At 38.1% G+C, this 27,558-nt stretch overlaps 1 protein-coding gene across 1 annotated transcript; it reads right to left on the bottom strand.

Moving 5' to 3' along the window:
* Window positions 1-280: 280 nt before the first annotated feature.
* LOC306698966 (ethanolamine kinase 1) lies at window positions 281-27,022 on the bottom strand (the record flags this gene model as incomplete). Its single annotated transcript, XM_079163467.1, has 9 exons — window positions 27,011-27,022; window positions 25,191-25,445; window positions 19,571-19,833; window positions 18,235-18,375; window positions 13,659-13,807; window positions 13,077-13,160; window positions 11,026-11,186; window positions 7,479-7,552; window positions 281-347 (listed from the first exon to the last, which is right to left on the bottom strand). The coding sequence occupies exons 2-9, from the start codon at window positions 25,329-25,331 to the stop codon at window positions 281-283; spliced, it is 1,080 nt and encodes a 359-aa protein (XP_079019593.1). The 5' UTR covers window positions 25,332-25,445; window positions 27,011-27,022.
* Window positions 27,023-27,558: the final 536 nt, after the last annotated feature.

Below are 27,558 nucleotides of genomic sequence, written 5' to 3'. Positions count from 1 at the left end.
GTGGGAACAATTAATGTGTTTCTGGCACGACCTTTATCACAATGTGCCAAAAAGGCTTATCGGGAAATAGACTGTGGTAAAACAAATATTTTAAAAATCACAATGATACAAAACATATTATCTCAAACTACAGCCTGACATAACAAACAATGGGGAGCACATTTCATTATATGCCTTTAGTTCAGATTTACGTGTTAATATGACCAAGAAGGACATTGGTAACTCTTCTTGGACTCACAGCAGGGTAATGCTACATATGCTGGTTAGTTAACCTCAGTTTTTAGCTCGTCAATCCAAAATATTCCTCTTTCTTCTTAAAGTAGTAGTTGAGTCGTGCCATGGCATATCTGGGAGGAGAGCAGAGAATAGAAAAAAAAACAATCAGAGAATACAACATTTTCCTACAAAGCTGTTAAATAATCAGTAAATAATCTGTTCACCATTCACTGTGCATGGATGTTTAGTGTGCATTTTCACAATGTAATGGCTTTAAATGTGACACAGCACTATTGTTGCATATACTGTCATCTTCCTGTGTTGTTTATCTTATCTTTCCGGTCTCTTTCCTCTCTGTGCTAAATAAATTAAAAAATATATAAATCTCTTTTCAAAGGGCTGTTTTCTGTGACAACCTTCGTCCAAACAACCAGCACTTTAAAGTTGCTTGCATTGAATTTAAGTCTCTCCTCAGCAGATTTGCATTTTATTACAGTAGGGTGGCTTTTTTGCCATCCTACTTGCCACAGAGGTAAAGCTCTGTCCATTGTCTGGCATAGATGTCCTTGTATTCATTATATATGGAGTACATAAAGGGAAGTGAATATCCATTTAACTTCACCAGGTTTGGGCAAAAGAAGTGGGATTTGAGCAACAGAAATTCTTCTCTTGCATCAATTTTGGTTTGCAGGCTTCTGCAGTAAATGTGAATGCAACCCATAAAGAGTACTGGATACGGTGTTGGCTCATTCATGTGAACGAAGGATGGGAAATAACTCCGGGTTTGACTAAATGCATTTTACAACTTTTAGGACCTAATGATTGGAATAAGGGCAATTCAAGTGTACAAACTGGGAAGTTGATTCACCCAAAAAAAAGTGTCATTCCCAATGTAAGTCAATGGGGAAAAGTAATTTTCGGCCTCATAGCATTACATGACGCACCCAGAAATTGTAATTCCACCATTTGTCCACTGTGTAAAATTAGCTTCAAAGCACGGCACTCGGTACTCTTAGTTTGTTGGTTTAAATATCACAACACAAAGCTATACTGTAAAATAACTTTCCATCATGAAATATAAACATTAGATGAAAACAATATTCAATATTCCAACACATCTCCGTCAACAAATTAATTAAAATTAAACAACAACATGGTCACGTTCCAACATTTCTAGACATAAGAACATGAGTCTCTCGTCTGTGCCTGTAAGGTCATTCGAGTTAAGCACATTTTTTACTCTGATCTCCTGAATCTGATGACATATCAGTACATTTAAAATTAGTCTGCACACTTTGTGAAATATTCTCTGAATAAATACAGGTAACTAGCATTCACAAAAGAAAGTGTCAATTAACGTCCAAGTAAGATGGCGAGAAAGTATATTTAAAGGTGCACTCAAACGATATAGTATTGAACTTTCCTTAAATTAGGGGACAGAGATAAAAAAAAAAATGATGGTCATAATCAAGGAAGCAGAGACCGGCATACCCTGACTTTTAGTCTCGAGTTCGGGTCCAACTCTAAAAATGCTGAATTTCCAAAATGCAACTTGGTAGCTTGTTTGTTTTTTTTAAATCTTAAACTGAGATGACATCATTATGACATCGTCAGGGTTATTTTCTCAGACTTGACAAAGCTCCTTCAGGGCCACAGGAAATGTTCTATGCTTTTACTGGTTGTTATTCACTAAGATGAGTAAACTGATCCTTATATGTACAATTCAGAGAGGGCTCATTTAAAGTGCATCATCGCAGGCATCTCAATACACTTCAGAAATATGATTAATATTACAATTTAAAAAAAGTAAATGTAGTAAAAGTATTCATAGTAATGGAATATTTAGTCTGTATTTGTTTGTTGCATATATTTAAACTACCTGAACTTTTCTTTGACATATCTGGCTTTTCACCTGATTCATGATATGAATGACATCTTGTTACTGCATCCTCTCATCTTCAGTGTGCGTACCTTAAAATGTTTAAATCAAAAATGGCATTTTTCTTAAAAGATGTAGACTTATCTGTTGAAGTTCAAGTGCATAATCTGTTTGTCCAGTGTTCACTACAGGTCACACCTCATGCTCTGCTTAAAGCTCAAGGTGGGCACTATGTTTTTTGTTTGCAAAACTTGCATAACAATATAGCATCAAGTCTCTATTCAACAAAGCACTGAGTCTGAAAGCTGTGCCAAAGCCTCAGAACTTAACTGCGAGAAAAGTGGTTTATTATCGAACACTTCAATAAATCTGATGTCTGAGTAAGCTGTTGCCCTTGGCCATTATACTATACCCTTTGAAATTAAGTGAAGTTTCAAAAGCACAGAAAATGAAGGCACAGAGAGGAGTTTGTCCTTTAATCAGTGCTTTCACTGAACTCCTCAATGTCGAATGAGTTTTCTCCCTTTTATTGCACGGTGAGACAAAAACATAATTCAGACACATGCCTTTTAGTTACTTGTATTCCATCACTCTGTTCTTCACCTGTGTCTCTGGGTAAAACTGCTCCCTAATTATTGTGTCAGAGTCTGACTTCTGTTGTTTGCTCTTTGCAATTTTTCTTAGAGTTGTTTCTTTCTTTGAGTTTCTTTGCTTCACTTGTGGGTCACCTTTAGACAAAGAATACTCAGCTTTAGCTTGTTGATAGAGATATGTTGTACAGCATGCGTCTAACCTTTGCCAATGAAAAGTAGTAGATTAAAAAAAATTGGGGGAAAAGAAAAAATAAGAAAAAGAAAAGAAATCACTGGTGTGGCCCTGGTAGAGCCAGCACACCATTTTCTCTTCTCTCATTGTGGTTTGGCAACACACAAAAGACATTTTCTCTGGACAGATTTTTAATACACCATATGCTACTGTGGATGATTGACTCAGATGGCAACACGAGACCTTCCTAAACCTGATTGGATGAAGGCAAAACCTGGTTGTAACGTGTAAAATATTTGCTTCTGCTTTTCAAATTGAAAAAGAAAATATGGTGGCTGTTATACTATAACATCAAACTTCTTTGTTAGGCAAATTATATAAAAATCATGTAGACTCATGTTGTAATTTAAATCTATGATGCAGTTTAAGTTAGAGATGTCCCGAGGCAAACCTAAGGATGAAGGTTTTGGGAGTGTGAGTGAGAATGTGTCAAGGACCACACGTTCTCACTCCCCACCCTTCAAATACCCCTCTAACGTTAGTTTTCAACTTGTCGGGACCATTTGTCAATATATATATGCTCGTTACATTCATAGGGCCCTCTCAAAATAAACTTCTGTCTACACAGGAAGTTAGGTTTGGCCAACAAAACAACTTAGTTAGGTTTAGGAAAAACGAGTGATTGGCATTAACTTTACTTTCTAGCGACTTACGACTCACGTCATTAGCGAGCGACAATCAAGTGACTAAGGACTGATGTGACCAAATGTCAATGTTTACTTTTGTACGGGACTGAGATTCAACCCTTCAGTATTTGGATCAAGAAGCTTGTGAAAAATAGTCCTATTAACTATTTATGTGAGTCAAATCATATTTAACAATAATAATAATAATAATTAGCTTTTATTGTTACGAAGGCAAGATGTCCCTAAATGTTGAACCATAGCATTTAGAATAAAAGAGTGCCTGTTTAATTTGTGTAATACTATGAACACGTTTTACATGTAAGCAGCACTGTACTCTCAACATGTTTCACACTCCCAACCTTCTTATATACATACAGTCTGTGCTCCCAAAGCTTTCAAAAATGCAGCTCGGTAAGTGCTCCTCATTGTCTGTCACTAACGTTTATTTAGCATGTGTATATGCAACGCACCCACCCGGCATCTCAGCAACTGACAAAATAAAGTGTGCAAGTAGGAGGAGAGGGGGATGGGACAAACAAACCCAGGACCTTCTGTGAAGATAGAAGTATATTTTGAAAAGACACTATGCATATAACAAGTATATTGACACGCCCTCACTGACACGCGCAAAACTGAGCTAGAGGAGTGTATAGAGCATCATGTACTCCTCTAAGTTTGAAGCTTAGTGCCACTGACCAAGTTGCGGTATTTGACACATTGGTATGAGAATGGGTTGGTACTATCAATGAAATTGCCTCAAACATTAAGTATTATGACAGTAGTTCTACTTTCACACTAAAAAGGTGAAAACAAATTAAACACCACATTAAAAAATGTTATGAACATTCAGTTTGTTCAATTAAAAAGTGAAAAGAGCTTCAATTTCAGCTTATCAAAAAAAAGTAAAGTAAAACTAAATAAATCACTGGTCATGGCACTTCTCTTCTGTTAATCTAATTACCGGTTGCGCTCACACCCTTCATAAGCCAAAATATATTTGAGTATACCCATTTAAAAGAACAGCAACCTTCACAGGTGATCCCATTCATCATTATTTTATTACGGCTGACACCTCAAACTAGCGTGCTTAACATCAGAGATGAATCTGAGATGTTTTCCTATTTAGCAAAAATAGGGGAAAATGAACTCCCTCCAAAAGCAGGTATTCTATTTCACAATGTGCTTTTGTGCACAATTCCTTCAGTTCTGCAGTCAGGCTATTCCAAACAGTGGGCCTCCTCCTCATTCATTTCCTCATAATAATGTCTTTGTCAAATAACGGCTCACCTTGCCAACACGTCCACAAATCTAAACCGCTGACTCGCAGACTTTCAACACATGAATAAAATCATATAAGGAAAGTAAACATGGACGGTAGAGGGAGGGCGGGTTTGCATTCCCGTTGTGGCTCCCTATTGTCACATGTACATCTGGCCCTGGTTAAAGCACAAGGCCTGGGCGACGCCTGTCAGGGAAGTCTGCAGAGATTTGGCTCAGGGGATACCAGTGGAAGGAAAGACACACACACACATATTCAGGGTTTGACTCTTAACATCCTATCTCTTGCCTCAAAAGAACTTGTTTATCACAAAAGCTTACAGCAGCCACGCATTGTGTGTTCTCTTTTGAGTTAAGGGAACTAGAACTGCGTGGTGAAGCTGAGGGTAAGGTTGTGGTCATGTCAAGTAAGTTAAGGCTTTCATCATTCTATTTTGAATTAAATAAAATGGCTACATTTAATGCAAACAAGGTCTTGCAGTAGACTAATTAACCTGCACAGAATCATCTCTTAACCCTGCTTTTCAGCACTTATGCTTTGATACATTCACTTTACGCCAACAACCTAGAACCAAATGATGGACTGACGAAGTTAGCGGCTAGCTAAATAAACCTAAAGAGGTTCATTTTGTTTAAGATAGCAAAAAATGAAATTGGTGAACTTCTTCAACAATTCGATTGAAGTTCTGGAAAGATCATTAAATTAGGGGTTACATTAGGGGGTGTTGATTGATATTATTTTCAGATGTTTCCATAGAGTTACAATGAGAGTTACTGGTTGTCCAACTAGACAAGCTTCAGATTAGCTATCACGTTAGTTAACTAACGGGAAACCGGCGGTGCTACACTTCCGTGTTCATTGCACCTTTAAGGAAGCCAATGTTGACTATAATAAAGAAGATCTCCGGTGTTGAAATATAAGACGCTTCGTACACTTATGGCCTGGTCACACCAGACACCTGACTACTTGTTGGGATGGCGAGCTAACCGCTAACAAGCAAGCAAGTTTTGACATGCAAACGCTAGTCAGTCCCAAAACTTCCCAAAGCTTCTTTCTATTACCTTTGAACAATGCCGTTTACGTAACTCCCCCTTGGCATTTTTCTCTTGGGTTTTTACACCATTTAACTTGCCATTTCATATTGAAGAGAGAGAAAAAAACACTTACTTAATACTTTGCTATTAAATGTAAATGTTGATTGCTTTTATATTTAAACAAGGACAGTCTCATAATGTTATTACTGTGGTGCTCACTGTCGATGTATTTAAGTGAAAAGATAAAAGTGAGGTCAAACTTGACAGTTGCCACATTGTTTCTTTCTTTACATCATGACTGATTAAGAACTCTGAAAGTAGTTGGCAGAGGTAATTAGGATGTATGAGTGTGTGCGGGTGTGTAATGTGAATGTGTTTATTGGGAGACAGAGGTTGACCGGGTAGTGATGCTTTCAAACCTGTTTCCCCATCGTTACTCTGAGCTCATTTATGTCTAACCCTCCAGTTAAAGAAAGGTAACCTGACCCTCACCATGCACTTTAGGACAACCTTAACTGGCGGCTTAGAGGAGCAGACGTCTAGCAGGCGCATGTGGCCCAGCCAGGGATGAGAGACGTGTATGTAAGGGAGGACCGACGGCATGGGAACAATAGTGCCTCTGTGCCTCTGCACCCCTCTGGATCACATTTCCTCACAGGTCCAGATCGAAATGAGGCGGGGGCCCTGTCGCTGATCTAGCAAGCGAGCGGAGAAAGCCACACAGAGGGGAGGGTGCCGTATGTCAATAGTGATTAGGATCACGATCACAACTGCGGCGGTTGTGGGGCACTAAGAGAAGGGAAGAAAAAGTGGGGGAGAAGGGAAATATTTCGCCCTCCTGAACTTTATTGTCTGGTTGCTGGGACTGAGGAATGTCTCCTGGACTTGTTTAAAGATAACTACGTGGATCATAATACATTTAAAAATTGAATAAATTAGTTTGGATTTCTATAGAAAGTCTGTACGAAAGCTGAACCTTTCCGATTTCCTGATTTGGGGTTTAAAAGTGAAGAAAGGCAGAGAATTTCACGTGTAAATATGTTAAGAAGTGACAACAAGAAGTGTGCTCGTCCTGCCTGTTTTATGCTAGATTCTAGATACACAAGTCTTAAAACACTGGTGGGGAAAAAATAAAATACTTCCACTTGGACTCAAGTTCCCAGCTCTTTACTGTAATTTCTTTGTCAGGCAATCTTAAAGAAGAACCTGTTCGTTTAAACATTGCAATAAAATAGGGAGTGCTTCAATTCAATGCACAGGATATATTTTTACCCATTTGTGAATATTTAAGTGATGTATAATGCTGTTAAGTAAAATTGCACTCAGGTCATAATTTTCTTTGTGGTTTTATGTGTTTCTACATTAAAATGTTGCTGAGTTGCTGTCAATATTAAGGTGGTGCTTTATGTTAGGAGGACGTTGATTTCAATATTAACAATTTTACAATATGTCTATATTGTATAGTGTTCGATGTACAACAACCACAGCACTTAACAATGTTTATACAAAGTGACAACCAGGCACACTCCTGCAACTGTGGATAAAGAGTAACCACATGGAAAAGGCTTGTTCTTTCTACTCCATGTGACCTTTGAGCCGCATTCGTCAAAAATACAAACCTTAGGAAGTCAAAGTCAATCAAGGAAAACCGTGATTGCAGGATGGCCCAGAGACCCCAGAAGAAGTTTGATGCCTGGTGGAAGAGAAAGAAAAAAAACTTGAAAAGGAGCACACTAGATGTTTTCATGCTTAACACCATTTATTACTGACTAGTTTTCAAAGCATTGCATTACGAAATGAAAATACATGACTTGCTTAGGGTAATCCATAACAGTGGTCATGATTTTATTCTTGTCAAAATTGCTGAATAAAGCAGTTGAAGTAGTTACCAAATCATTAAATTAAAGCACTATAGAACGTGTGTGTGTCTGTGATAGATGTACGTGACTTTATACGTAAATATAAAACACATTTTGAGTAAAACTCTGTGAAAAGACCTTAAAAGTAAAAATAATTCGTATTCTATAGCTGTTTTATCAAAATGACCAGAAAGAGAGGTCCACACTTGGTTGGAGCAGCTTGATGGTCCACTCTGGGTAGTGTAGGAATGTATGTGTGTGTCTGTAGTCATGTTTTACTTGTGTTGTTGGGGCATAAATCTGTTTACACAGTGGGGACTCGCCTTCCTTATGAGGACAAAATGCATATCCCCATTACGTAAATCATTACATTTACATTACTTAGAGCAATGAAAACGTGTGTGTGTGTGTTTTATTAGAACTAGAGCAGTAACATTATAGAACCCAATGTGATGAGTTTGCATGTTCAGCACAATTCTTGATGTTGTCTGTAAAGGAATGGCAGCAAGAATGTGTGACTGGTCTGCAATTCTCATGCACCCTTTTGATGATCCAATTAAAGCTTCAAAAGCACACTTCTTCTTGCCCTCCTGCAGGTCACGGTGGGGTCAGATGTCAGCGTCTTCAGCATGGCAAAGGCTGGCTGACGGACTGAATAGTAGCCAAATGAATGACAGACTTGTTAACTGCATGCAGATATAGTCCATGATACACCGTTAGGTCTGTACTATGTTTCAAACGTGTATAACTCTGGATTATGTTTGTGGTATTTGTGAAAATAAGTAGTGCAGATTGTTCTAAATCAAACATAACTGTTGCTGTATGGTTTCACCAACTTTGTTTTTCTTTGATGTTTTGCTACATTTCCTTGTGCCACAGAGCAGAACTCTAAAAACACACTTCAGTGACCTCCAGTTGTCGTGTTATAACTGCTCCCATAACTGCTGCCGCATGCCAGCTGTACGCTGCTAAGTCAGAATGACAAACCTCTGTATTGAATGGTTCCCTCCTTAATGGCTTTGCTCACTTAAGCTTACAGACTTCCATGCCTCCATAAATTTCTGTTGTTCTCCACCCATATTGTAAATCTTCATGGTAGGACCACTAATAGCAAGTCCTAATAAGATCCAGACAGGCCTCTGTTCTGCGGCCCAGTGATATAATCACATTTTTATTTGATAATCAAATAAAGGGTGGAATGAAATACTTGAAGAGCAATGTGCGGTTTTCCCTGGGTTTCTTTCCCCTCTCCCTGGCAGATGTTCATCTCTAATCTCTGTCTCGAGTTGGAGAGAGATTGAGCGTGTTTCCATTATGATTAATAACTGCTCTCCATTAAGAGAGCATTAGTCTAACACTATGCAGAGACCGTCGGTAAGAGGGAGCCATTGAGAAAAACAGAGATGGGAGACGTGTGGGCAGAGTGACATCACAGAGCCGCAGGCTTTAGCCACGACATCACAGGGGATCCCTGTGGAGGAGGCGAGTCGCAAAGACCCCACGGCTTCTTGGCACAGTTTGCCACGGATTAAGATTCGAAAGAAGCAGCTTCACACCGCAGAGCTTTGGCAACTGGCCAGGGTTTGTTAATGCCACACAGCAGAGCCACACAGCTTCCTTCAGTGCAGACTGGATTCCTTGGTTTTGACTATTGTATTGTCATTTGATGAGCCTTAACTATAGTGGGAATTCAATGTAGTTTGATTATTCCAAGCAATTACCAAGAGATATGAAAGTAATACAAAAGTTACATTCCATAAAAAAGGGAATACAAAAAAAAAACATAAAAATGTTAAAAGGAATCAGACTGAATTGATGATCATTACAGTTGATGGAATTTTTCCAAAGCATGTTACACCTTATCAGCTATATAATCTGGTTTTACCAGATGTAATGAGAAACAATAAAACCTTAAAATAAATAGTCGAAAATTGAGGGGACACAACTTCCGATGGAAAATGGATGCAAATAATGACTGATTTCATTAAACAAATATTCCAAATATATTCTTCTTGTTGAATAATTTTATCTTTAAATTGTCAGAAAATAGTGACAATTTCCCAATTTCCCAGAGCCCAAGACGACGTCTTGAAACCCCAAATCACTTTAATTACTATAATAGAAAATATTCAAGGAGCTGGAATGAGAAAATCCTTGGCATTTCTGCTTTACTATGCAATTAATCGATTATCAAAATTGTGGCACTTATCGTTTTCGTAAAAAAAAAAAAATCTGTAAAACTTTTTTTTTTTTTAAATATCATTAGGGAACTATTGGATTATGTTTGATACTTGGAGTATTTTGTTGTTGGGGGTTTTTTTTGTCCCATGACAAAGGAAAACCAGTAATAAAAGGCTCTTAGGAGGAAATTTAATTCAGTGAAGTATTGTACATAAACACAACATTTAGTGGGTAAAATGCCTCTTTTGGTGTATATTTCAAAACGGAGAAGTTTCAGCTCAATTCCTTGAAATTATAGAGAATAGACCCTGTGATTTTCTCAGTTATCAGACTGAGTATCCCTCATGTTGACACACGGCTCGGCAAAACGAGTCCAGTTGGAAACTTGGCTTGTTAAGCGTCAGTGATCAATTTCTCCCACTTCCCTCGAGTCAAGAGTCCTCCTCGGTTTGTCATTGAAAATCTGATTTCAATCAACATGATGTTATCGCCTCTCTCACTCCATCCCAGGCTTCATTTCTTTCCCCGGCTCTCACTTCTCCCTCTCTGTTATTTTGGCCGAGGCACGACTTATTTAAAAAAAAGTAAAATGCTTCCTCATCATTTCTGGGCTATTTCAAGAGACATTCACACCACCTCAAAATTGGTCAGGACAATTCTGCATATTGTGTTGAGCTATGAAAGCACTTTTAGGCAGATAGTCCAGCACCACTTGAGCCACCAAAGAATGAAAATTGTGGTCATAAGAAAAATAATTTTGGCTGCTGTCTTTCATTTTTCCCTGCGGCAGTTTCTAATCAACTCAGATGGAGTCCATCAAACTTTGAACAGTGGTGGGTCAGCCGTGGATCGGGTTTGGGATTTTTTTTTTCTTTCCGGGAGCTGGAAAAGTTAATTGTTAAAATGTGATGGTGAGGTGTTGCCGCCCTGTCATTTCAGAGGTCTGCACACATATGGATATTGTTGAAATGCACACAATAATCTCATAATATTGAGATATTTGAAGACCAGAACTTGAAAAAGGAAATAACTGTTCAGAGATTTGTCACTTTCCAAAGAATTTCCAAAGTGTTGAGGCTCTACATAATGACATATTTCAACAAAATCGGTGGGAGCAGACACTTACCAGTGAGAATTTGCAGACTTGAATGTAGAGCTGCGTAACTTCTGCCTCTGTAACAGTGACCTCATGTCCTGTGCTGTGCTTGTAACTCTCCAGATAGGCCGTCAGCCAGTCCCTCTGCAGCTCCAGGCTCGGGTAGAGGCTGTAGTTCACATCATTCACACCTCAAAACACAAAACACACATATTAGTGGAACTACTGTCAGTGTTACAATTCAATACAATGCCTAAACTAACTGACAGTTTTGATGATTTGTCACAGAATGCATCAGCTCAACTCTTGAGTCAAAACTAGTGAGGTCCACATACAATGTTCCAATTAGTTGAGCAATTAAACATATATTAAGTTACAACAAAGAAGCAGGGGAACTGGACGACAGCACTTTCAGTTGAACACGGATTTTTGTGAGATTGATATGGTGCAAATAAATAGTCAAAAATTGTCTGGACATGATTGTCATTGTGCCAGTTCCGGCAGAAAGGGATAAAGACTCCAACTAATGATTATTTTCATGATCAGTTACTTTGAGATGATTTTTTTTGCAAATAATCCGTTGATTTAAAAATGCCAGATAATTGTCCAAATGCCCATCCCAATTCTGATGTTACAAACACATAATGTCAGCTTTGTAATGTAACTCAGCACATTCTTTCATTATTAATAAACTTTTATTATAAATCTAGTTTTTATTTCACATTGTTTTGTAACTTTTAATGTTATTATAGCTATTAATTCTATTACATTTTTATGATTTTATTGTCTCACATGCAGTGTTCTCAATTTGTCAAATTGCTGACTTGCTTTTGTCTTTTATGCTGTTTTTTTTCACACTTGTTCTTTCTTACTTTTGGCTTATCAGTCATCTGTGAAGCACTTTGAACTAAACTAACCTGAATGAAAGGTGCCAGACAAATTTATATTTATTGATTACTACTTCATTTAAGTACTTATGGAACTTTTTTTATTTGAGTATTTACATTTTATGCCACTTTATACTTCTAATAAATTAAACTAAATTAAATGACTCAAGAGTTTAAATAGGAAAACATTACGATAACCTAAAATAAATATATTGTAGAAAAACTACTCCACAGTATAACATGTTTTTATAAATGAGCTCCGAGTCTAACTGAAACAGTCTAATGCTACTCACACATAATAATCTAACACTCCATATTAAGTACTTTTAATTTTCTATACTTTAGAATATACTAGACTATCACTTGTAACAGAGTATTCTTACCGTGTGCTACAGCTACTTTTCCTTAAATAAAGGCCCTGATGAATATATCCTCCATCACTGCATACTTAAATTGTACAATATACCAGAAAGAAAGATGCATGGAAATTGAATGACACATACAACATTTTCTGTTTGAAAACTGATTTGAAAGTCTTTAAGGGATCTGTATGGTGCAAATAAGGGAAAATAGCTTCTGTAGTTTTGATAATTGACTGCAGTTTAGCTGTATTCTCTCATTATCAACAGGAACAAAAAAAGGGATTCTTGTGCTTTCACTAAAAAAAGCATACGAACGATTGTTTGCCTTTTTGTGCTTGACATTTGGGTAACTCAAGTCAACATTTAGCATCCTGATAATTTAAGGATTGGACCAATTTTGCAGAGTTGACAAGTGATCTCATGAAAGCTGACATGATATGCTTCATCAAAACTATCTTAAAAGTGATAAATTGATGATTGTTCCACAAATGTTCAAATGAGCCCTGTAAAGCTTTGCTTTAGGCTGTACCGGCTGTACCACAGCAGGTACATCAAAGACACTTTTAATCACCATGCAGAATACACACTGAATATAGCAATTTGTCTTGGCAGCATCAGAAGAGGGACAGTTTCATGGTACATAATGGCAGAATGATAAAATGATATCGTAATCAAAGAGACAGGACAAACTGGACAATGATTCTCCACACCACTTACTGTATATCCAAATTCTACTTCACTCAATATCCCACATGAGGCAATATTGTATGTTCTGGCAATGAAACAGATTTGGAGGCAAATTGAACTTCTTTTCATCACAACACAGACCTACCAGCAAATTCATTGAAGTGATTGCCAATATCGAAGGCCTGGTAGTTGTAATCGGCGTACTCGTAGTCAATGAATTTCACCATTCCTGATGGAGGAGGAGAGGGAAAAGAAAGAAGCAGCGGTTACCAGGACAACATGAAGAACACATCTTAGGTATAGTTGTATATCTGACGACTCTCCTTCCTTTTATTCAAGTACAGAACCTTGTGGGAGTCAAAGGAACAAGGAGTCTCTTTTGACTGAGAGGCACCCTGGGCATCCTTGTAAAATATGCGAGATTAATTAAATCCTGGTAAAAGGATATGACAAATAAGGTAAGACATTGAATAAAGGGGTGCAAAGGTTCACCTTTATATGCAACATACAGAGGGACGAGGTATGAATACTCTGTGAGCTGCATTATTTCAACCTGATGAAAAGAAACACCTTCATCATTATTAACACTAGCCTCAGTAACAGACTGAGACCCTTCAATCGCAAAGCGATTAACAGTATTCAGTTTCTTTTATTGTCTCTGATTGATGGTCTGCCACACTAACTTACTAGCTCAGTATAATATGCACCATGTTTTCAGTGTCCTCACCCTCTTTGTGGTTGTAGATGATGTTTTTTGTCAGAAGGTCGTTGTGGCAGAGGACAGTCGGCGAGTCAATCTGCAAGAGGTGTCTCTTCAATGACTCCATTTCAAATGACAATGTCTCAAAGCTGGGCACCTCTTGTAGAGTCATGGGACTGTAAAAGGCAAAATCAATGAAATTAGTTTTTTTCTTTTTCTGCACAAGAGGAATGTTTCATGAAAGCGGGGTGTCTTTGCTATGTTATTGTAAAGGCTCAATCCAACCCGGAATTTCCCCTTACACATGGTGACTCACCTGCCTTTAAGAATTGTTCACTCTAAAAGAATTTGAATTGTCTGGCTTTAAGCAGTGTGTTAGTGTCCTTTTGTGTACTGTAAATGCTGTTTTAGAGGGTTGTCAAGCATTGAGAAACACAGACTTCACGCAATTCTTGAATCTTAAAATATCGATCTTCAGAAATCCTCATGAGTTGATGGAGTTTTTGAACATTTTATATAATATCTAAGGAAAGTGTAGTACAGCTGAGGAAAAAAAATCTGTTGTACAAATGAAGGGAAAAAAATACTTTCATGACGCAATTGTTCGGGGGAGTACAGATATGTAAAACCAACTTTGTCCCAAATTCCACACTTTTCTTCTCGAAGCAACATGTTTGTAAAGTAAAGCAGCTCGACGTGCCTCATTGAGAGGTTACATGCCTTGTTTTCACTACGTCGATTGCTCGATCTATCAAAGAAGGCAGTAATGTCCTTGGACGTCAGTGCAAAAATGCACCTGGAAGAAATGCTGCGCAAGCATCCGTCTCCTAATTAATTTCCGTGTTTCCTTTTCAGTCGTCAGGTCACGATAAGAGGGTAGTTTAAACAGTGTAGTTTAAACACTACCTATTTATTCGTTGGGGAACAAACAGATGCTCCGGTATTATACACACTTGTAGACATAATTTAGTGAGGCCTGTTAGGAACGAGGAGCGAGGCCTTGTTTATAGCCATGACACAGAGGCTCTGCTGCCTAATTCAACTCCACCTACACATCCTCAACAACACAAGTCATTTTGGTATCCCTCATTCACTCAGTTCTCCTTCCTGCAGTGGATAGACAGATCAATGGATTGATTGAATACAAACACTGTGAGATCTATTAATCATTGTTCCTGCAGACAAATACGCAAAAACATATATTCTTTTTAAAATATCTGCTTGAGTTTGGACTTTTTTAATATGTTATTCAACTTATATACTTCAAATATTGTAAACTACTTTCCAAATAGCAATCTCGGAAAATCTCGGCCAACAAAATATCTGTCAGGAGTGTTTGATTCACATCTCCTCGCCTATGAGATCTTTCTGTTACTAAAAAACGACCCCCTCTGACATGCATAATTTATCTATCTCCTCTCTAATATGAATTAAAAAACACATTTGAATGGTGAATCACCCTGATTCCTTTTCAACCCATCCATGGCTTTAACTTAACAAACTGACTTTTACCATAGAAAACCTGCGATTACTCGGGAGTCAAAGGCTAAATGAAAGACTTCCATTGACGTTAAATGGAAACCTTTCGTCTTGCCATCAGATCTTTTCCTCTTTTCTGTCCTTTTCATGGAAAACAGTTCGTCAAGTACATTCGCCTCCTGCTCCTTGTCAACTCTCTGTAAGGTAATTAGTGGAATTTCCTCCTCTGGCGCTTCATTATCAATGTGCCTTATTTACATATGATTTCAAACACCAGCCGAGCACTGATTTTTTTCTTTCTTTTTTTCCTTTTTGCAGTTTTATGCGATTCGCGGGAGTGCAAACGGGAGACGTAGCAGGGGGCCTTTGGGAGAAGAAGAGGTTGCACTCTTGCCTTCCATTGCCTTTCTCTCTTTTCTCTCCCATCTCTGACTTCTACTGTGCACTCCCTCTCCGAACCTTGCAGCTGCTGCAGCCTCTTTCGCTCTCTCTCTCTCTCTCTCTCTCTCTCTCTCCATGTCTCTCTTCATCTCTCTCTCTTTGCACAGCGGGTGGCTTGAGAGCTGAAGACCTCCTCTGCAGGTGCAGCCACTTCCTGCTCTCTCTCTGCCTTTCTTTTACCATTTCCTCTGAAGATCACATTCATACCAGCACTCATACATTCTCAAATACAAAAGTTTCTCTGATGCCTGTTTAAAATCACTTTTTTTTCCTTCTCTGTCTCTGCTTCTGTGTGTGAGTGTGTCTGTGTGTGTGTCACATCAGTCAAGCAGTTGCATATTCAAGAGACCCGCATATATGCAAACAGACTAACACACACACACACACACACACACAGGTTTTAACCAGGACTTAACCTCTTAAATCTCATCTGTTAGATCTTTTAAATTATGCCGTGGAGTTCCTTTAATCACTTTATCGGCTTTTTCCATCATTCTTCGTTCCAAATCCTAATAATTAATATTTTACTGGTCATTTTGAGTTCTTCTGTGCGGCTGTGTTTGAGTGGCAGTGGACTATGTCAAGCCCCTCAGTCACACAATTGTCTCACAATATAGCACCATCTGTTGGGCCTCTGAATGTGGTGCAGCTTCTGTAGATGACCATTACAGTGAGTAATGTCCTGATTCATCCATGCACTCATCACCTTTTGTATCACATTGTATACAAAGTCATCCATTGTACAAATCAGGAGTTTTGTTTAGTGATACTCCTATATGTCTGCTGTGTGTGAAACGGAAGCTTAAAAGGGGAAAAAGGAGTTAAATGTAAGATTTAATATTAATAAAACCAAAATCTTCATAATGTCTTGAGACGTTAAAAATGAAGCTAAATGTCTGCTACTTTTTCTTTGCTCCATTTCACTCTATGTGCCTTACGTTGGCAGTGTTTCCTTTTATGTTGGTTGAATTTCCAACATTATGTAAAATTCAAAGATGGGACGGAATCAATATTTTTCTTTCAGCTTGCTCCAGGTAAATTAAGGTTATTTTAGTACATGATACATAATCATATTGGCTAAAAGTACAATCATTATTATCTTCAATTGATACTGTCTATCTCGTAGTAACAAAACAAAAACTCAGTTCCACAGGGTTTCCTCCTGGAGCAAAGCAGAAAATGACAAATAAATATTTGGGTGTTTTATGGGATGTGCTCTAAAATGAATGAATTTATAATGAAATAGTGGACAAACCAGAAAATACAGACATAAAAAAGAGAGTTGCTTGTGTCTTGTGTTGCTTGTCCTGATGACAAAGAAGTTAAGTCACACTGGCTTTCACTTCGACCTTTGTCTTTCTGAATCCAGAAAGCTTAAACTCCTTATTATTAAAGTCTCCTCCTCCGTCCCCCAATTTTTTTCAAAAGCGACGCAGAGACTCTCGGCCTGCCAGCTTCAGTTTGCTTGGACTTCCGACCCCTCCACTGCATACATAAACAAGGTTGAACGTTTGACTGATAAGGGAGAGCTCTGCAGGAAGCTTGTGGACGAGCGTCTGTTTCTTTGTAGTGTCTGGACGGACCCGCTCACCTCTCATCCCGTGACCCCTGTCAGAGATAATGCAATGTCACTGCCACGGAGGCCCCTCCCCTGTCTTGTCCCTCCGACCAATGAAAGCTCACAGTGGCCACTATCCCCAAGGTTGGAGAGGTGAATGTGCCATTTGAGTACAAGTTGTTCAGTTAATTGAAAGACAATGTTATGTACGGGTGGAGAGGAAAATTACAAGGAATCGCCTAAAAGATAAAGATGTGGAAAATGTTGCTGGTTTCTATCGAATGGATGAATGCAAAAAACTACCACTGTGATATTTTACCACTGATGTAGCCTCCAAGCAGAAGCTCAATAGGTATTTGTTTTAAACTGAGGTAATTAATTGACAGCTCTTTTTTCTTGCTTATTCATTCATTTAAACCCTTGCTAAACCTGATAGGACGATTGATCATTCACTAACACCCCCCTTAGTTACTCTTGCTAACCTACAGTTTCCAATGATAAAGTTTCCAGTTAATGACTCTGAAACAATGCATTCTTGATATAAAAGCACACTTTGCATTGATTTTGCTGTCAGAAATGACAACCTGCTTGCATGCATCATAAGCTGTAGCTATAACCTACTAATGAAGCTACAGTGTCAGCTAACGTTTTGATGTTTGCAAGTGGCTCGTTTTAATACAAGAATCTTAAATATGCCCTTGATGGCTACATGCTATTGTGAGTCTAAATCCTTGTTTCCCAGTCAAAAAAATCAGCAGCCTGACTTGTACATAGTAAAAAAAAACACTACACGGTGTATGGACTAGTCAACAATGGAGCTTTTTGTTTAAAGATAACCTGTAACCTCACAAACTAATGTTGTTAGATAATGATGTTTGGATTAGGTTAGCACTGTTGGTATAAAGACAGTTTGCCAGACATACTGATGTTTTCAATTCATGTAAGGGCAGATAAACAACGATTAATCCAATCCCTTCACTCATAGATTTCTACACAATAAGACTTATTTTTGCATTAAGCGGAGTCGCCCACCGACGGCTATTATAGACGATGCAAGTTTAAGGCACTTCCGCACTCTTCAGGTTTCTAAAACACACAATAAGATGATTTTGTCAAGGGTTGTACCTCTTCGTGCAGCGCTGTGAAGCCGGGCTGCTCTGCATCAGTGTCAGAAAGTGGGACATTTTTGTCCAGAGAGGAGGTTCAACAGGCGGACCACAGTTTTGCTGGATGGAGTGGATTCTCCCCATCTCTGCTGCGATCAATCTGCGGAGAGAAAACATTTTCTCAGATGAGCCTGGCCGACGCTGTTATTGCACAAACAACCATTATCAGAGTAGAAACACAACTCCCTTTCCATTTAGCGCTCTTATCTTGTTCTTCTTCTAAAAAAATGGGCCTTGTTGCATTCGTGACCTTTTGACTACTTGAGTGCTCGATCTCGAGGCATCTTAGCCGTGACATAAGGTTTTCTGGGTATTCCCCACAGAGGCTATCAGGCAGAGCAAGGTTGATTGATGTGTATCGTGGCCTCGGCTGTTCAGCCTTGGCTGGCTGTGTTGTGTCCTACTGTCCTGTGGTGAGAATAATGGTGCTGGTCTGTTATCGCCGGGATGATGAATGAACCCGGGGGCATGACTAAACAACATTGCTCAACATGAAATATTACTTAAATAATTAAAAAAGAAAAGCACCTGCATCAGCACAATTGAGATGCCCAACACACACACACACACACACACACACACACACACACACACAACTGTTGCCTTAGAAAACATAAATGGTTAAGGTTTCACATTACTCTCAATAAACCTGTTGCATTTTTAACAGTTTGACCAGTAAATGGACCTGGAAATAATAGCTATCAGCATGTATTACCTATTTTATTTATGGTAATGTATGGCATCCTTCATACTATATGCAACGGTTATGTCTTAACTTACATATTATATTTTAACTTTTACATTTTAAATAAGTAGTCTTGTTCAATAATAAAATCAGTAATTTTATGATACAATATTACACATTGTTTTTATAAATTGATGTAATAATACCTAATGCATTTGACTAGAAATGTCAGTTGAATGAAGGAAATCTTCATAGCAAGTACATGAAATACATATTTCAAACAGTATAAAGGGTTCAAATGTATTGCTTAGGGTCCTTTAATTTAGCTATTGCATAGAGTGCTTTTATTTTGAAAATGTAAACCTGTAATGACAGTATGATTCATTTTACCATTTTCTTTGGCCAACTTAGTGATAAGGCTGATTCTCGTACCATTTTTGAAAAGTCATAATGTGAGCATGACTTCTTTTGATGATCATCATATTGCAGTATTCAGTGAACCAGGAAATTCCCCCAAAAAGCACAAACATGCTCTCAGCACATTGTCTCTGATAAAATCAACTTTGTAAAACAAATAAATCAAAATCTGAAAGCTGTTTCAGGCAGAGACCTGTAGATGGAAGGTTGCCGGAGCAGCTTATCGTCCAGCACCGTTCCTCTAACAAACTCGTAGCAGATGCCATTCTGGAAGGTGCAGTAGATCTGTGGACCACACCCGTGGGCGTGGAAGACCTGGAACATCTCCACCTCGCGGTCCCTGTTCACGTAGAGCTCCGTCATTCTGCCGTAAAGACGCACCAGAACACAACCGGGCTCCTGGAGAGAAGCCACGTAGCAGCCGATCAGCTGGTTGGTGATGCCTTCTGTGAATGTCTGAAAGGACAGGAAATCAAAAAATAAACTTCATTTAATTAAGTTGAGCATTTACTGTCATAATCCAGTCCTGCTCCTAGGTTTATGTTTTTCTTTTGCTTCAATCTTTCAATCATTCATGTTTTGTGTTTCCTGTTTTATTTTATCACTCACCTCTCCTCTTGTTCCCGATCACTTCACTTCCTGCCTTTGTGTGTTCTCCAGCCGGTTTTGATCGGCTGCTTCGCCCTGATTAGTTTCACCTGTCCCTCGTTAGCCCCACACCTGCTCACCTGTTCTCACTCTGTCAATTAGTCTGACAGACAGAAACTGATCACACCCTTTCATGGAAAATCCTAATCTGAAAAGTAGCTGGTAACTATGGCAGTGCAATACATTTAGAATAAAAATTACAATTTGTCTCTTAACTGAAATGGAGTACAAGTATAAAGTAACATTAAAACATCTAAGTGTACTTGGTTACATGACAGTTTATGTCATACTTATGCTATATCTATTGATTTGTTAGATATTAAAAGTATATGTACCAAAAGAGCAAGGTGAAAGTAATATTTCAATGAAAATATTGTAATATATGAAATATGTAGCAAGATAATATGCAAGGATGGATTACCGAAGCGGGTAACAGGTAGCCCAGACTCATGCGATCCCAAAATGTCTCAGGTTCACCTGTCCTATCAGGTGTCAGTTGGTTTTTGGTCTTTTGACTAATGGAGTGCTGCAGGGATGATGTATTTTTGTAGGCCAACCTTGGAAGTTAGCGTCGCAACTGGTTCCCTTGACATTTAAGTCCATGACATTTTTGGGTTGGATTCTGGAATATTGCAGAAAATAAGCTAATAAGATACTTTTTATTTTTAGCAAGATAATCTTTACAAATCAAAACCACTTTTATGATTTTTGAAGCGTGGATGGAATCACCAGAAGTATAAAGCAAACATTCGGCAACAAACAAACTAAACCACATACGCATGAGTGCAAGTAAACACATTTAGCCTCATTTAGTAACTTGTTAGCAACCGACTTTTTAAAGATACGTAAAAGCTTAAAAATTGAAGAGTGGTATTTACTGACGTATTTTATATCGTAGAAGAAAATGTTGAAATCTTTTAAGCTTGTGTTAACCACAGACCTTATTTCAGGGATCCGATGAAAAACCCATTAAAAAAGAAATGTACTTCAATGCGAGGGAACCGGAAGGGCCAGAATGCTAATTCACTTCGCGGTTTCATGAGTCATTCCTGCTGCACTTTATTGCATATTTGTAAGAAAATTCACACAACTGCAATATTAACCAAGACGGGTCCTGCATTTAGCTAATGTTGTGTCTTGTTGAGGGACTGTGTGTCAAAAAAAATTATATTTTAATAAAATGAAACACGCCTAGACACAGTAATGAGACATAGAGCTGTAGACAGCTGCAGCCTGAAGTTTTTGACGTTAAAGATCACACTTCCAGCGCAGCCTGTGCTGCCCTGTGTGTGTACACAACAATACCACAGTGACCACTGTTTGCCTGCAAAGGCCCCATGGGACATTTGTTGTCATTCAGTGGTTTCTCGAAGTCTCTCATTCTCTGCCACAGTCTCCGTGGCATTCTGTGAACCTCAGATAGGCCCTGCACACAGCGGTTTTTCATTTAGATGGAAAGTGAACAAACATGCCCACCTTGACATCGGATCAAGCATTTCTATAGTGGATGAAGGGCCACTTGGTTACTTTTCACTGGCTTTGACATTGTTATCAAACTCCCTTTGTCTCTGATTTGCACATATTATCTTTACGTGAAAGTTTTTCTGATGTACTGCGTTTTATTTGATGTATAAATCATTTATTGTCATTTTAAAACAAAAACTCACTGTCATTTCTGGACGTATATAGAGATGTACATTACAGCATGTGTATCTAAACTGCTTATATACAAGTGCTATTGTAGTCTTTTAAATACATTTTAATTATTTATTTTGTGGGAAACCTTTTTGACATTGTCGCTTTCAGTTTCTTTGTCTTGTTTTCCTTTTGTTTTTTATTTCTTTTGACGTTAACGTGCATGTTAAGCACTCAAATTTCCTTGAGTTTTATCTATTGTTTGTAAAAAGAGCAAAGGTGAAACACAAGATATAACAAAGTAGTTTGAAAAAACCTCCCATACAAAACAGTTTAAAGCACAGGTGTAAGAGGAACTATATGTCCTTCCCCTGTGTAGTCTGTATATTCAAACAGATGAACACAATACATCATTGGATCTGAAGGGAAACATCTACTCTTTTGTGTACACTACTGGACCTGCTGTAGATTGAGAGGTCACCCACCAAATATGCTGTCACCAAACAAACATAAACCCTATTTCTCTGAAAGATTGGACCTCGTGTTTGCACATGGGACCAGAATGGGATTATACTGTTCTGAACAGACTACACACTACACATCTGTTTCCAGGGTTGACATAATAAAAGCATCTACTTCTGTTGTCCAGTTACCTTGGTTTCTCTGCTGGTTTTTATATGTTAGAGATGGCCACGACTTTCCATTTTAAAGCATATAGATGGCGATAATTTTTTTTATCGTCAACAAATCCCATGAAAAGACCAGAACCAACAGTGTATTAGTCTGTCTCTCAATACTATCTGACTTTCCCAGCCTGTGGCAACCAAGTCTTCAGAGAAAATGTTGGCATTGTACATGTCTGCAACCACAGGAGAAGTTGAATGTTTCATTCATACGTTACATCAGCCTTGTATCTTGCTTGCAGAAATGCACATTATTGTTTAGTTTCAGGCTTGAAAATGACTTGGTTAAGGTTAGAAAAAAGATCCTGGTTTGTGTTAAAATAACTATGTAACTGGCCTAAATAACTATCTATTATGCCATTTGTGGACATTTCTATATGTAATGTTATGCAACAAGCGACAACAATGTTATGTCACAACCGGTCTCCCGGGTCAAAGTCCTGTTTGATTGATCATTGGTGTTATACCACGTATTTTTCAGCAACGGTTGCTAGACATACGTCACTGCTCTGTGTATTCCTTACTGTATAACATAATTTGCTCGACCGAATGCAAACACATTGACATTTTTCGTATCCGTGGTTTGCAGAAATGCCAACATTTTCCTGGCCAACTGGTTCCTGCAAAAAACATGAGCCTATAAAAACGCCCCCAGATTTACTTACATTTGTGTTAAATGCTAAATTTTGTCTTTTTGGCAAACGTTACTGAAGACAGATGAAAATAGAGCACTTTGTGGTTAACTATTTACAACAGGAAGGTGTACATGGGATCCATTGAATGTAAGCTGCAGTCCATGTTTATGATAACATAGGAACACTGTATATATATGTATATATGCAGCCACTTTTTATTAATCTTGTACAGTCTGTTAACTCACACTACACTTTAATCCTCTGCTCACAATGTACAATGTCATTTTTTTTTTCAATAGACGATTACAGTGAAGCTTATTCAAACAAGACAACAACCACAACTATATCCTCAACAATGTTGACGGAAAGAGATTAAGGTATCATTAGACCCTTTTTGTGCAATTTAAGTAAGAGGAAAAATATGGTGCTCTGGGTGGCTGGAAAATGCAGACAATATGGTCTGCCTGTTCTGCACTCAAGTTCAGTTTTATATTGCAGCAATCTCAGTCAAAACTGCAGTTTGTGAAATACTACTCCGATAATATTAAAACAAGTTCACAAAGGTTTATGAAGGATCTTTCGAAAGCAGCCGTGAGGGAAATTGCACTGTGGAACTGCTTAAATTGCAGTAACACAAAGGGTGAAACAGCATGAATTGAGTTTTATATTCCCTGTGAAGACTAGAACCTCATTGTGAGTCTACACTTTAACAACTTGGATGTTTTATGAAAATGAGTGTAGGGAGAAAATATTGAATTTAAAGTTTGACCATCTCTACATCTTTTTTTGCTTTTCTTTCGTCCATGCAGCATTTTTTCATGGAGATACTAAACAAACGCAATTGGAAAGACAAACTATTTGCAAATGTCACACTGACATGTGCTGTGTTGTCATGTGACATATCAATGTGACATTCAACATCTAAATTAGAATTAGGGTCCAGTCCAACCCTGTCTCCTACAAAATTACTTTCCCATACTACTAATATGCATTCTCAATTACGCTTTGAGGGAAATTTATTTTATAACCTGTTATAAACATGCGGTTAACATTGTAAATTGAAACAAAAAAAAAGAATAAAAACTACTTGGGTAGGTTTAGTAAAATGAATTAGTTATTAATTATTTTTTACGTTATCTACGCTAAGGACATACATTTAAATAAGTGAATGTTAAATTTTGGTTACACATGGGACCCAAAGTGCGCTCTCTTGGGTTTAAGTCCTGTGTAAGATTGAGCTGTCCATCACCCCAACCTGCTCTGCATGCAGAAAATCATTAGAAACCTATTTGTGATACGTGAAAAACAAATCCACATCTATAAGTTTCCCTTAAAAACTAATTTAAATGCAGTTTCATTGTTTTAGGAGTAAGGGCTGCACAGTCTGAACAGATGCAGTACATTAAAGTGAAAGTTGATGGTGAACCTATTGTAACAATAACGAGGTTGAGTAAAATCATTGGACTATTTAAAGAAATTAAAATCCCAACCATTCTATGTGTAAACACTTGCTCAAGATGTCTAAAATTTAGATATCTGCCACACTTGGAACGTCATCATCATATTCCCAAATAATGAACCCCAAACTCTGACCTTTTTTTGCAAAGTGGCGCACATAAGTGGTGCATTTTTTCAGAGCAAATTACTTAGTACAGCGAGCAATGCACAAAGCAGTGACTTAGAGCAACCCTTATGGAAAGTTACATCTTATATAATAACGAGTATAACAACTAAGAAAATCCACTAAGGCGGGCAGGAAGGGTTAGTGGACGGGTATCAAGAAGAACCTGGTGCCCCATTTGAAACCAAAAGTAAGCATTGACTTTACGCTTGTTACGTAACGTTACGTAGCGTTGTTAAGTAATGTTACATGCAAAAGTCTGCTAAGGGCAGTTGTTGTTTATTTACAGTAGTTATATTGTTAAGTTACTTTTTGTTACATTTGTTACGTATTTCAAATAAAAAACGTATTTTTTCTTAACTTAACCAAATAGTTGTGTTGCTTTAACCTTACTAATCGTTTCACAACTTTAACTATGTGGCATTGTGCTTTTTTTGCATGGGATGTATGAGGCGGGTATGAAATGTATTTATGAAAGGACATTCAATGTATGGTGTGGTTTGCAGAAATGCACAATGTCAACATTTATTCTAGCAACTGGGTTGCTTTTACAGTCGTTATTGAATCCCTTAGACACAAACATGCACTTGCCTTCATATGAATGTCCTTTGCCTTCCAATTCGGACGGAGTCTGCTGAGGAGATCCAGGATTCCTCTACGAGATTCATGCTCATCAATTTGGAGGTCCACATGGAGAAGCTGATTCCCAGCACTAGCAAACCGACTGTTCATTTTCAACAAAGCAGACGTGAAGTCTTGGATTTTCCCTCCAAAAGTTTGAGGTCTAGAGTCCCACTCTGTTGGAAGACCATCAAAACATCCGCCAATGTGGATTTGATCTTAACACTAAAAATGAAACAAAACAAACTTGAATGAGGTAGAAAAGTCTTAATGATGGTGATACAATACACAACAGCGCTCTGGCATCTGTTTTTGTCAGAATAATTCGAGAGCCATGCGTGGTATTTGCCGGTCAGTCAAGTTGTCCACGTGTGTGTCCAGTGACTCAGCAATCCGGCTTGCTTATCAGGGGCCAAGTTCCTATGGGCATCTTCATCCTCACTTCTACAGTTTACATATTAACCACCGGTGCTTCGAGCTCTGCTCCAGTAGGGACATGTAGTGCTAAACAAATTTAAAGGAGAAAAGTCATTGTGCTTCAGTAAACCTTCTGTTTACCTTCTGGATTTACTTCTATCATTATCTGAAAACAAGCAAAAGTCCTATCGATAATTACTGGGAACTATTCGATTATTCTCTGAAGACCTTTAAACTTATTTCATCATATATTTAGTCAACAAAACTAATACTGCTACTGTGAGGAACATTTATTTCTCACCGTAGCTCAGACTGCAGGTCAAAGGCGGCAGCAAAGCCAGATCTGGGTGTATCCAGATGCAGTCTGAGTTGAAGGAGTTACATTATTTCATCTGATTTCACGAGAATCCAACACAGTGGAACCAATGACCAGCGTTAAGAATAACTATATAGAAATAACCAATCTTCTCACTGATGGTCGTTTACTTATGAAGGTCATATCGAGTCATCAGTATTAAATTGAGACTGTTCACAACTAGTTAAAAGTTCCTCATAGTAACTTTAAATAAAACAATGAACATTTTGTAGTGTACAATCAATTGCAACACAATAATTAAGGCTTGGAATGAATTAACTTGTCATTACGGGATGTCTGTAATCCGTTCAAACAGCCACAAAGATGTGACACTTGTGTCCAAATTGAGCTCAGCATATTTTCTCTCCAGAAACTGAGCTCTCTTTGCAGTCAATTTCAGCACAGCTCTCTGATAATAATAATTTTCAGATGCATTACATTTGGCTGCACCAGCAAAGGACTTTAAATGGGTGGAGTCTATTGTCTGACCCGAGTCACTGTGTAATCTAGAGGACCCATTTAAATATCATAGAATTAGTTCATACAAACATGACCTTCCATGCAAGCTCAATGCCATGGAACATTTCAACATGATCACTCTATAAACACAAAAACGCATTTCATAAACATTGGAGCAGCATGTTTTCAGTCTGTTAAATTATTTAGATGTTGGGCCAATGTTTACCATTTTGCATCATTACAGTAATTGCCTAGAAGTCACGAATGTGGTGATCATCTTGAACCAAATACTTTGCAAGCTTTTAGACGAAAATTAAATTCACTTGCCTTCAAAGAGAGTCTCATCATCAAAGATGTTGTGTATTGAAAGAGAGATGAGTGTCTCGATTAAAAATGTAAGGGTCAGGCGGTAGAATGGAGTAGTAGAGTCAGTGTTTGAGTTACTCCATGTACCTCTGAAGTACAGCTGTGCAAGAGGGCTGGTTGAAAAAGAGATGACAGACACAATAACCCAGGCATGCATACATATACTGTTTTGACACTCTTAAGACAGACTCACTTACTGTATGTCTGGCTTCTCTTTCTTTCTTGTTCCTCCTGATTGTTAATGTGGAGAGTACAGGCATTAACATTAGGGCCTTTGAGCCTTGAAAATTAATGATTTATGAAAGGATCAACAAAGTACCGGTTGTGTCGAAGACAGCATGAAAGAAACTCAAAACTGAGTTAATGTTGCTGGCGTTTCGCTTGACTTCTTGACATTTTTTAGACTATGAGTCTTTATCACTCAAGTCGTTTAAGCAGTGGAACCACTAGCTATATCTATTCAACTAAATGCGGAAAGAAAATAGCGTAGGGGGAGAATAGTGGAGAAGAGGATCGGAAGATTTCATTATTCACAGATATTTTGTTGATTAAGGATCGTATGTGTTTACTTTTCCTTCTGGAAACTGCTACATAGCACTTTACAAGATTTCTGGATAAAGAATCGATTTCATGGAGACATTTAATTCAAAACCATAAATGTGGACTTCATGGTGGCACTATAGAGGAGAAGTAAGAGGATCATTGTATTAAATATGATTCATCCTCTGAAGAGAATAACAA

Source organism: Pholis gunnellus (assembly GCF_910591455.1).
Source record: "Pholis gunnellus genome assembly, chromosome: 7".
Lineage (NCBI taxonomy): Eukaryota > Metazoa > Chordata > Actinopteri > Perciformes > Pholidae > Pholis > Pholis gunnellus.
Note: the sequence above shows the minus strand (reverse complement) of the source record. Positions and strands in the feature narration are given on the sequence as shown.